This window comes from Gymnogyps californianus, chromosome 12, assembly GCF_018139145.2.
Source record: "Gymnogyps californianus isolate 813 chromosome 12, ASM1813914v2, whole genome shotgun sequence".
NCBI lineage: Eukaryota > Metazoa > Chordata > Aves > Accipitriformes > Cathartidae > Gymnogyps > Gymnogyps californianus.
Genome location: NC_059482.1, coordinates 20085802 through 20097690, shown reverse-complemented (window position 1 = coordinate 20097690; position 11889 = coordinate 20085802). Strand labels below are relative to the sequence as shown.

Sequence of the window (11889 nt, the reverse complement as noted above, 5' to 3'; positions counted from 1 at the left end):
CTACATACTGAATTAATGGCAGTTAAACTGGAAATCTGCACATCTGCTGTGAACTGAAACTGTTTCCGATTTGTAAATGGTTGCACCTTTATTATGATGCATTTCTTACGATGCCAGACCTTAAAACTAAAACATGATTCATTAAATCATAGAAAACCAGTGCTTTGGAGCAGGCTGTGCAGCAGCTTTGAAGGCACTTGTTCAAATGACAGAAGACTGGAAAAATCTGTTCTTACATCATACTCACAGAATTTCCTACTTGAAAACAGTGACATACTGACTTCTAAAAGTTTGTCTTGTCCTTTTCAAACACATTGTAAGAAAGACTTGGCTGGTGGATACACCAGGGAGTTCATGGAATATTTGCAAACAGATCCTTTTATTGCAGTGAGGAAAAATTTATGATGCATGTAAGAGAACGGGGAGAATGCTCAGCTATTCTGTGTTGTGTATGTTTCTTGCAGTGTTGTTGCCACCTTGGCAGAGAGAATCCATCGCGCCTTTTGTGCCAAGCTACATTAAATTTAGGAAGGCAACCCTGACCTTTCATGCCTTGTCCTAAAAAATGCTCAATACCAGACTAAATCCTGGAAGCTGATGTTACTGTTAAAGCCAGTGCTATGCTAGCTTTACTCTTGCTACTTGCAGAAGATCTAGTGTGTTAAGAAGCTTGGCTTAGGAACTTGTATGTTTGGTACTAGATGCTACAGCTGTTAAGGTGTAGAGGTGCTTATTGTTTTTTAAAACTACCTGTTTTCTAGAAACATTCACCTTCCCAACTGTCAGGATTTTCAACAGTCTGCTTCCTTGTCTTCTCTGCTTTTTATTAAAAGAAGGACCTTTCCAAGTCATCAGTCATTTCTCATTCCACTGACACAAGAACTTCTAGAGTAGTTGCTCCCTTTTCCCTCCAATTTATTTCATGTGATACCACTGATTATCCAACACTGCATTCCCAAGCAATATTTTCATGAAAGTCTGAGTCCTCTTTAGGTATATCACTTTTCTTTGAAGATTATGAAACAATCAAAAATTACAGAAAAGAACAGGCTGACAGTAGCTTTTCTCATACACTAGAGGTCAGGTGGATAGGAAAGAGTATGAGCCTATGGGAGGATGGAACTGCATTAATACTGGAAACAAAAGAGGAGTCAGATTATTAAGACTGGTGGGGAAAAAAAACCAAAAAACCCAAACAAAAAGTAAACACCCAACAAACAGCATCTGGGGTTCAAATACTCACGGTCAATTATTTGCAATATGAACCATCAGAAAGTTACCTGTTGGCATTGAACTTCCTGATGCAAGGGGCAGGACCCCTCTGATCAGAACTGCTTTATTATTTTCAGACTGTCTTGCCTATATCGTTTTCAGGCCCTTTAGCCCATGCTCCCCACCCTCTTACCTAGAGAATCAGTCTGTCCAACCTTCAGGAATTTTCTGTGCTGTACATCTTTTTGATTTCTTCCAGACCCAACTTTTTATACTTTCATTGGTTCCCCTTTATCTTTGTGGATAACACAGCTCCTACATGCACAAAGTGTTTATCATTAATATATTTGTCTTTTTGATTTGCTTTGTCACGGTGAATCTTTCTGTAAGAAAAGTTGAATGGCAACATTGTCTTTTGAAATAAATCTGCAAGGGCTGAGGCCCTTGGGCATCAAATCACTGATTTGAGAAAGATACGTATGTGTGTTTTCTAGATGTCACAAAACCTACTTTTAACAAGATTGGGTTGGTTAATTAATGATCTTGCACCAAAACATGGCCTTGCTGAAAAAACAAACAGTGGTGCTCTGAGAGTTTTTTGTTCTCTGCTTATTTGCCCACCCAGCTTTATTATTCTCCTCTTAAATGCTTGCATTTCATTATCACCATGTATTTGTGATTGGGTTTCTGAGAGATGTTCCAAGTGTTTCTTTATGGAAGGTTTAACTCTTTCTGCAGTGTATTAAGAGGCCAGGACTAGATTATTAAATGTGCACAGAAGTTCACATAGCTTGCTAACAGGCTACACTATGCACAGGCAGCTTGATGTGACTTCTGTTTGGCTTATTTAGGCATGAGCTATGGAAGTTTTCTTGTATCTACGACTGTATGCGTTTCTCTGTGGTGTACATCAATTGCACCAACACTTAACTAGGTATTTTTATGAATAAAGGTGTCAAATGAGAAATGTCATAGAATGACTTTTTTTTTTTTTTTTTTTTTTGGAGGGAGAGCCCTTGTAATGGGAGCAAGCGCAGACTACACTCTTGCAGCTCGTACCAGCAGATGTCACAACAATGACAGTAGGGAAGAGAGAAGTTTGTTTGCTTGTTTGTTTTCAGTTTCCAGACAATATTTAAAGATAATAATTAATAATAATAAACCAACAAAAACTTCACTCTAAATTTGCAGACACAGCTCAGAGAACTTGTATAGCTTGACTTCTCTAGCAGCTCAATCTTTTCTAAAACAAAATTCATGGTACATACAAGCCTTTGCAAAGCAAGTATTCTATTTTTATTGCTTCATCTTAAAGTCCGGTTAATTTTTTTCCTTCCGTTCTCTTTTACATGTAGCAGATGTTACTGGTAACAAAGGTAACAGTAGGTTATTGTAAAATAATCCATTTCTTAGAGAATGTCAGCAAATGACAATGCTTTCTGTGTGTTAAGAACGACTGATAAATGTTATGCTTTTCAGCAGGCAGAATAAAGTTCAGTGTTAACTTCCATTACCAGAGAACTCTGTATGCCAAAACTATGCATGAATTTAAATATAATAGAAAGCCTTTTTCTTTTCCGTGTTGGACTCAGTACGCTTTTAATGGCCTTTCACATACCTTAATACTTTAATCAGGAACAGCAGTGGCTAGTTCCTGAATATTATTCTTGTAAATTAATTAAAGCCCGGGGAAAAAAAAGGTGGGGGGACCATTTAGGAAAGATCTCAATCCTCACCTGACTCACCACAGTGGAGTAAGCGTTGGATTCAAAGCATACAGTGGTATTTTGAGTTAGTCTAGGAGAGATGGCAGGGAGAGGAATAGAAGTCTAGAAACAAGCAGAGGGAAGCAGCAAGCACAAGTAATGCTGTGGAATATTATAAGGAAATACTAGCTACAATAACAGAATTAAAAGGCCTTGATTTCTGCCAGCACTTCCTTTAGGTTTGGGTCCTAAATGAACAGAAACTTCTGATTACTTTTCTAAAGGAACTGACTTTAACAAGACATTCCTTCTCTCTGATTACCTGAAATTACAAAACAGTGTTTTGCAAGGTAGAAGTGATGTTTTCACAATGCCTGGAATAAAGTCTCCTCTCTGCAATACAACAGATATGGCTGTAAGTGTGAGCGCTCAGGGTTAGCCATGCTCAGCTTTAAATGCCCTGGCGTCACTGCATACCCTATCATCTCTCCTATCAATCTCAGTGAATCAGTCTTCAGCCTATTTGCATCTGAAAGAAGACTTGAATTGACAGTAAAGTATGCGCAGTCAATCCATGGATTATTACTAGTGTTGGTATATGCTAATTATATACTGGGTAATCATACTAGAAAACATGTGGAACAGCTTTCAAACTGCTTGTGCTATTTTTAGTCAAACTCAGATATAATTACTTTGCATTCAGTTACTGGCACTGCAGCTACCCCTTTCTGCTATATTTATAGATAAAAAACATTGGTGAAGGTAATCGGTCAGGACATGCACTCTAAGTAAGAGGCTAATCCTAAACTGGCCCATGTTCTCCCTGTGCAATGTGAGTAGGAGATCACTGTGTGATCGCTGCTCCTTTTCTCTCTCGGGCAGGTGTGCATTGCTAACCAAAGGCCAGAGCTTTTGCTTCAACGTTGAGTTTGGAACACTTGCATACCTTAATACGCCTAGGGATTCCACAGATAAGTAAAAGACCCTGTAACAAAACTGCAAGGGAGATAAAAATCATCTCAGTAGCACTAATATCACTGAGGTGAGATACAGATTTTAAGGCCTGAATCTACTATACCGTTCCCAAAGGCATTTCCCTCAGCACTGCCTGATCAGCCAAGATTTGGCAAATAATTTAGACTTTGTAGGAATTTTAGATCTGAAACAGTTTAACTGCATCTTGCCTATGATAATATCCTTTCAGGAATGGAAATTACTGTTTATGATGTGCTCCCTGAATAATAATTTCTGGAATAATTTCTCAAAATAATCTTGTGATCGTCTAATTGAAACAATGATACTTGCAAATAGGAAATCACTAGTTACTGTGCAAACTGATACTGTCAGCACTGCTGATCATTCATTACGTATGTATAGGCTCACTGTTGCCGGCTCTAAGTTGAGCTGCAAACTCTTATCATATTGCTTCAAAATCGCCGCTCTTCTAGGGGGAATATTAAATGTCCCTCATTTCATATGTCACAACTCAGCATAGCTGTTTATCACTGCATTGCAAAGAGGGAGTTTCTTCCCACTCTGCATCTGGGTCTGCATTTTAAATAAATGACAATGCATTTGCATTCTTTTTATTTATTTGAACACTATGATTTAAGAACCTAAATGCAAGTTTTTTCCCTTTATTTCTGCAAGTAGCACTGCAATCATAACTTACAAAAATGTTTAAAATACAAAATGTACATGAAATTACAATACAAGGCTCTGTAAACATCTAGAACTTAATCTTTATTGTCCCACATTTTTAAATATAAAACTTCAATTTGAACGATTTCCAAACCTCAAGGAATGACATCCATTATGAGTATCAAAAATAGAGTTTCAAAGCTTTGTTTGTATCAGAACAAAACTGTCCCATTGTTTTCATTCTTTGGTTTAAAAAGGATGGCAGTTCCCCTGGTAACATGAAAGTTTTACTATAGAAATTCAGATTGCTAGTTTATGGCAATTTCAGAAATCACCCCCCCTCCCCCCGGATTAATATACTACTCCTTAATTTTTTGTTTTTAACATTGATCTTTGACCCTCCTTATAGAAAAGCTACCTCATCATTAAGGCTTTCCTTCAGGATAATCTAAATTATTAAAAAGTTTTGGAAAAGTACTCGGGGAGAAGAAAGAACTTAGGGGCAAGGAAGTGGATGCCAACAAAATATCAACAGTTGCCGGGTTCTGTTGTTTAATTAAATTTGCATAGTCCAATAGAGATTGTGTGCTTTTTATATCACTAAAATTATACAAGATTAACAGTCTTTACCTATGTTATCACACAAGCTAAAATAAAATTAAGACCCTTGTATTGAAGCTTTTACAAGGCAAATACAAAACTGCTTTAGTATCCAAAGCTATATTTTTTTATTTCATTTTTAAATAGGAAAGCGTCTCTATGTCTACAGGCATCAAGGTATTTAAAGGCATCAGAAAATTTAGTGCATAGCAAGTCCGGATTGTTTGGGCTCCTATATTTTAGGTACAGTGTGAATTCCAGCTACTTGGAGAACTTGCAAGGAGAGTCTGTACCAGTAGGATAAAGGAGCATAAATCCCATACAGTATGAAAAGCTTTTAAGTTAGAATTCTTCTACAAACAATGGTTAATGCAAAAGACCCAATACATGAATGAAAACTGGAACATGCCTTGCCAACAGCACGCAGTCTGAAGACAATTACATAGTTTACAGTGTTGTGTGGTGTGGTTTGGGTTTTTTTAAGGTGTTAAAAACGTAATTAGATGTATTTGAGCATGTGAATCCTTTTCTAGGATCTTTAACATAAATGAGTAGAGGACAGAGTAAAGCACCATCGCTGAGGAACAATTACAATATCACACTTCTCAGATTACAGCCCTGCCAATTTTTTTCTGCAAACTTAAAGATTTGCACCATTGAACAATACATTCACAAAAAGGATGCTTAAGATTCCCAGCACGCACGCAGTGGCCTTGCATTAAGTTGTTTGAAATAACTATGAAACATCAAGATAGTAGCCTTAGGCTGCACTCTTAAAAGGAAGTACATGATAGAGAGTTGTAATTTCACCCGCTTAATGTATGGTCTTTTAAAAAGTTCATGATTCAGCTATTACAAAGATGCAATTATAGCTATGTTAATGGTATTGCTTGGGAGCTGACTTAAATTTAGGTGTAACGTTTTGCCTGCAAAAGGCTCAATGGAAAGTTTTCCCCGTGACTGTCTGCCAAAATGCAACATCAGTAGCATCTGTGTTTACTCTTACAGGTATTACAATTCAGTAATGGTATCCACTTTAAGACCATTTTACTGTAATTTTAAGAGTCTACAGTAATTTTCTACAGAAAGAGGCATGTGCTCCACATGTGTTAAACCACTAAAACGTCCACAATAGCCTGAACTAGTTTCAATGCAAATACACTTTCTGTATTTCAAAATTTTTGAGTGTATTCGCTCTTAATTTTTGTAAGAGCATCATGGCTCACCCAAATGAGGAACTAAAACTAACCTCTTAAATGTTTTGAGGTTCAGTGTGTTTCTGATCTTACTTTGCTGTGATTGTTGTACCCTGTATGTTCCATGTCAGAAAGCTTTGTAAATGACAGCGTCTTCTGGGGGAGGGAAATGTTTGTGGCCTAAGCAGGCGGTTTCAGATCCTCTCCTAGGTTTCTAATCATAGAGGCCTGAGATTTTTAATAACTATGTAAACAGCTTGTTTCAAATGTATCAGGTTATGTGGGTAAGGGAAATGCATCCTTTGAGCACAGCACAAAGTTTACTGCTGCTATGAATCTTGTGTATTTCTTTGGTAGCTTCTGCTTCACACGTTTACAGTTAAACATGGGCAAATTATACTACCTAATCACTAATTCACAGTAAATTACTTTTTAGCAAACTGACCGTTATATACAGCTTAAACTTAAGGAACTGTAATTGTCATCTCCTTAGGACTTCCAAGTGGCATGGTCAGGCATGCGGCATATAAAAGATACAGATGTGATCAAATGATTTATTGCATGGAAAACTTGAATGCCACTGAACTGGTGATTTCAAAACCATATTCTGCAGGGATAACAGGAACATTTAGATCCTCAGCAAACACTAAGATTTCTCCTGTATCTAACATGGCTTTGATGTTGGTGTTCTTTAATCTAAAATCCTACTGCTCAAATTTGATTACAAATGTAACTTTCTAAGAAAAAGCTATTTCAGGAAGGAGCCTGTGCTAATAAAGAACAGGAAGATTATCCACAAAGTTATAAAAGTTAAATTTTGGAATGTCATTTCTATCCCAACACTTTCATGATGGAATGGTCTTTTTGCAGCCTATCAAGTAACATTTTCAGTTTATAAACAAGTGCAGATCTACATTTGGCTTTGCTTCCTATGAATCTAAGAAAGAAAACGCTACAGTATTTGTATACACAATGGCTTCCATGGCATTGGCTTCAGATGACAGGTATGATTTGCCACTGGAAGATCATATTAAAAAAAATTAAACAATAGAAGCTTTAAAGGCTTTCCAAAATGACCAAAAGGTGTTACAAATCATCAGTTACAAACTATACTATCTCTAAGGGAAAGCAGCACACTGAAGATGTGTATTAAATCTTTTTCCACATTCAGTACTGTGAATATTATAAGAGCAAACTAACATCTCCACACATCTGAAGCACTTACAATATAAAAGTATTCTATTTAAATGCAAAAAGCAAAGCTTGTTTGTAACTTTAAAACAGTTAAAATATCTGGTGTAGATTCTGTGTGTCCATTTAAAGAAGTCTCTTTACAGCATCTGAGGAACTATAATTAAAATGCTCTGTCTCTACGTCAAAAATGTAACCCGCTAAAAGGGCTTTGCAAGGATCCACTGTTCCAGTTCATAAAGGCCACAGAGTTGGAAGCACAGTAAGTCTAAAGAGGAAGAGGACGAAGAAATATTCAGAGAAACTGTTAAGTTTTCATGGATGTTTAGTTGTAAGCTTATCCGTTACTGGATTCCATCAGATATTCTTGTCTCCAGAGATCCAGGACATGTACGTGCAGGCTGGCTGGCCACTGTTGTTCCATGTGACACTGAGATCTGTGACATATCTCTTCCTATGATCTCATTCACTACAAGAAAAAAAAAAAAATTAAAAAGTGACTGTGTTTATGCTTTCCAAAAGGCAGAACTCATCAGTGTATCCCTTTTTAAAAAGAAATATTTCAGTGCTAAGCCTTGATGCAGTTAAATAACGGAGGATGCATGAGGAACCTAACTTCAGTAACAGTTGAGCAAGGGGGGGGGGGGGGGGGGGGGGGGGGGGGGGGGGGGGGGGGGGGGGGGGGGGGAAGTCCTAGTTTCTCTTAGTATTACACTTTGTACTTACCACAATCCGTGTTGGAGAATCCCTAAAACACTTGAAGAAAATAAGGACATACATATTCATGACAACCAGGTAACTGAAAGGCACAGCATAGGTCAGTTTAGTACAGATTTCCCCACAGAACTCTTTCTGTTTAAGTGTTACAGGCACAACAAATAACTCTAATAATTCTTGGCTCTTTCAAGCTACTTACAGAACTTCCTCAGAACTTGGATTTGGGTTAATAGAATATTCTTTTTAATACTATATACCTATTTAATCGGCCAGTTTTCTGAATACTTGCATTTCTGAAACTGCAGTAACAAAAGCTTTCTTAGTTATCAGTCAACTTTTCTACAGTGAAGAATTAAGATTGACTAATATGCAGGTCACATCAGTTTGCGTGTCTGTGTGCGTGTCAAATTCAGCAAAGATTAGTCAACTATTACTATTTACAAGTGAGGGACACCACGGTGAATATGACAAAGTAGCACTTAAAGTTATCAACAAATGACAATTTTGGAGTGTTACTCTAAAGCCTAGATAATTGACTGCAGTACAATTGAGTTTGGAAGATGACAAATAATTATTTTAATGGGTAAGCGTAAATGCAGTGATATACATGTCTGTTTTACAAAATGGGCAATGGTACGTTTAACTAAGAAAACTGAATAATAGTCTAAGTGGAGATGTAAAATATCACATTAAATAGTAACGACAAATTTTAGATAAATAATAATTTATATTTTGGTTATCATCTAGTATTTAGAGGCAGTCAATCATGTTGTTTTCCATGATTGAGAGGCAGTAGGTATACAGTATCTCTTACTCAGCAAGACTTTGAATATGCTGAATTATAGTAAAAAGAAAAGCCTCTGACCTGAGTTTGTTTATGCCTTCTATAAACAGGCATTTAATGGGATCCTTTTGTTGAGTAAGGACCATTCCTAGTAAAAAGAAGACCTTTTTGTTTTGCTAGTAAGCTGCTTCTATTGAAAATCTTAACAGATTTGGAACCTAGGCTTTTGTTCTTTTGTTCTCCATTGGGTAACTTCACAGAACAATACTGATATACTTCACCACCCTTTTTAACGCTTCCTTAATCTTCCATAGCAGGATTTAGCTTCCTACTAACCATTCCTGTCTGGTAGAAGCATAACAGAATCAATCTACAGGTAGTGTAAATTGCTCTTTATGTTTATAGTGTGTTCAACAGTCTGCAGCAGTAGCATAAGCGGGTCTGAAAGAAAATGTAGTAATATTGTGAATGTTCTGAAGGATGTATAATGTATATAAAATCCAACTCTGAAAACAAGTTTTCTCTACATTCTTTTAGTTACTTAGGAAAGCTTTAAAATCACCTTATGTCATATACCTGTACATAACCATGGAGGAGGTATTTGTTATCTAAAAGTCAATCAATGGCAATGGTATTCTCTTGCACGAATGCAAGGACCGCTTGTTAAAAATACAAATTATTGCAGCCTGAAGGTTAAAACAGTTCAGATGAGCTATGTAATAACCAATTCCCTTGAGCATTACAAGACTTGCAACTTATTGGGCTTCAAAAAAATCTTTCCTTCAATGAACTTAACTGGCACTGTGACACTGAAAATTGTATGACTGCAGGTAGGATACTTTTTCAAGTATTTTAATTATGCCAATACAATGCATAAGTAAACAGCTGTTAAAAAACAAGACTCTTTTTTTTAAACAAAATTTAGATGTTCACTTCTAAGAACTATGTTCCATCAGTTTCTGTCAGGGCGCTCATTAGCTTGCTCTAACTACAGGACCTCTAACAGCTATTATCTATTGTATGCTACTGAACAGTTGCTTTGTGCAAATCAAATATTGCAGCTGTTCAGTACTACTAAAACTTTGATGAGCGGTACAATAAAAAGCAACATGGCTAAATACCTTTTATATTTTGAAATTATTAGATGGTTACTTCCTTGAAGTTTTGATAGGTGATACGTATCTGTACTGGCAACATCAGAACAAACTGGTCTGTACTGTTGCAACGTTCTGTAGTTCCCACAGGCAAAGGTGTTTAACTGAACAGCATGTAGCCATGTGGCATTAAATTTTCCTTAAATCACATTACACTGTGAATACAATAGCTGGTCATGTGGTGTTTTATTTGCCAAAGTTCTGCATAATTCATTATGTAGAGTATTAAAGTTACAGGTTAGTTTGTGTTGTTTGGTGTTTTGTTTTTTTTTTTTTTAAATAATCATTAATTTGTTTACAAGAAGCTGTTTTATAGCTCAGTGCAATAGCTCTGTCAATACCCTTCATTTTGCTGTTGCAGAACTTTTTTTGGCAACATTTTTAGCATGTGACCAATACAGATTTATCTGGATTTACATTAGAAACATCTACCATTTCTGAGGGAAATGCAGTACCTTGTACTCTTCCCAACAGAAAATTCTAGTGGAGTAGTTTTACTTGCCACAGTGATTTTGTTAGGACTGCTAATTTTTAAACCCAACCAGTATTCAAGTGCGTGCTTTTTTTTTTTTTTTTAAAAGTAAGTATCTAAATCGGTGTTTTATCAGAGCGCCACGCAGGCTTAAATAAAAGGCCATTGTAAAGAAGCCATATTGAATATTTACCAAAATTAGGCAGCCTGGAAGTCTTCTGGAACAGCTCACTGAAGAGATGTACAACTCAGCTTTAAGGCAGGAAATAATGAGATGCCTGCATCTATCTGAACTGGGAAGCATTTGGCTTTATATGAAGGACATCCTGTGTTTACCAGCATTATCATAATTAACCTTTCTGACAGTGGAGTGGTATAAACTAAAGAAGTTTAAAATGTAAATCATGTAGTCAGAAGAGTTAAAATCCTGCATAGAAATGTACAAGACTGAAGGTGAAATCATACGGCGTTTTCCTTTTTGTATTAATTTGTGATGGAGAAAATTGTATTAGTTTAATGACTAAAATAGAAATCCAAAGGTTAGTATTTGAATGCATGACCTTCTTCCACACAGGGTCAATCACAGAGCATTTAGTGGTCTGTGATTAAAACTGAAAGCTTAATTCATGAGCATCGACACAGGTTTTCTATAATGTTGTCTAGCAAAATCCAAGTTCTTAAGTGACAAATTGGGAGAGGAAGTCAATTTCAACAGTCCTGAGAAAGGACAGAGCTCAGGCTATACTGATGATCCTTTACAAACAGAAGAAAACTTCTTTTGTAGACTTCCAGAAGAATGCTATCCCACCTGCCCTATTTTCGACTATGGGGTGCATGGGCTACGCTGTCCTAGAAATACAGATAGAAAGACTTCATATGCCCTTCTGCTTAACCTTAAAAGCCATCCAGTCAGCAACTAGATACTGGGAAACCAAGATGCATGGCTTTTTTAATACACACACTTATTTTTTATGAAATTTTCTTTCTTTCTTCAGCACAAGTTTCTAGGGGAAGGCTGCAGAGCTTGTTCAGGATTCAGTAATACAGATCCTCGAGTATGTTGTTAAGGTTCTCTATGGTCTGTCTCCCAGGTTCATTTGTGTTGTATAGTTTATACTTCTGTTGCCTCTTTGAAGAGAGCCAATCTCATGAGACTTAAGATGGAGGTGAACAGTTATGTGAGTAGGACCTTGAGTCTTTCAGTCTACTACCTTCT

General features: G+C 36.7%; 1 protein-coding gene across 2 annotated transcripts in view; it reads right to left on the bottom strand.

The window, feature by feature from the left end:
- Positions 1-4897: 4897 nt before the first annotated feature.
- Positions 4898-11889, bottom strand: part of NFATC3 (nuclear factor of activated T cells 3) — a 76572-nt gene continuing 69580 nt past the window's right edge. For both annotated transcript variants that reach the window (XM_050904356.1, XM_050904357.1), the window contains one exon: positions 4898-8015. In XM_050904356.1, coding sequence (XP_050760313.1) covers positions 7891-8015 — 125 coding nt within the window. In that variant the 3' untranslated portion in view covers positions 4898-7890. The remainder of the gene's footprint in view (positions 8016-11889) is intronic.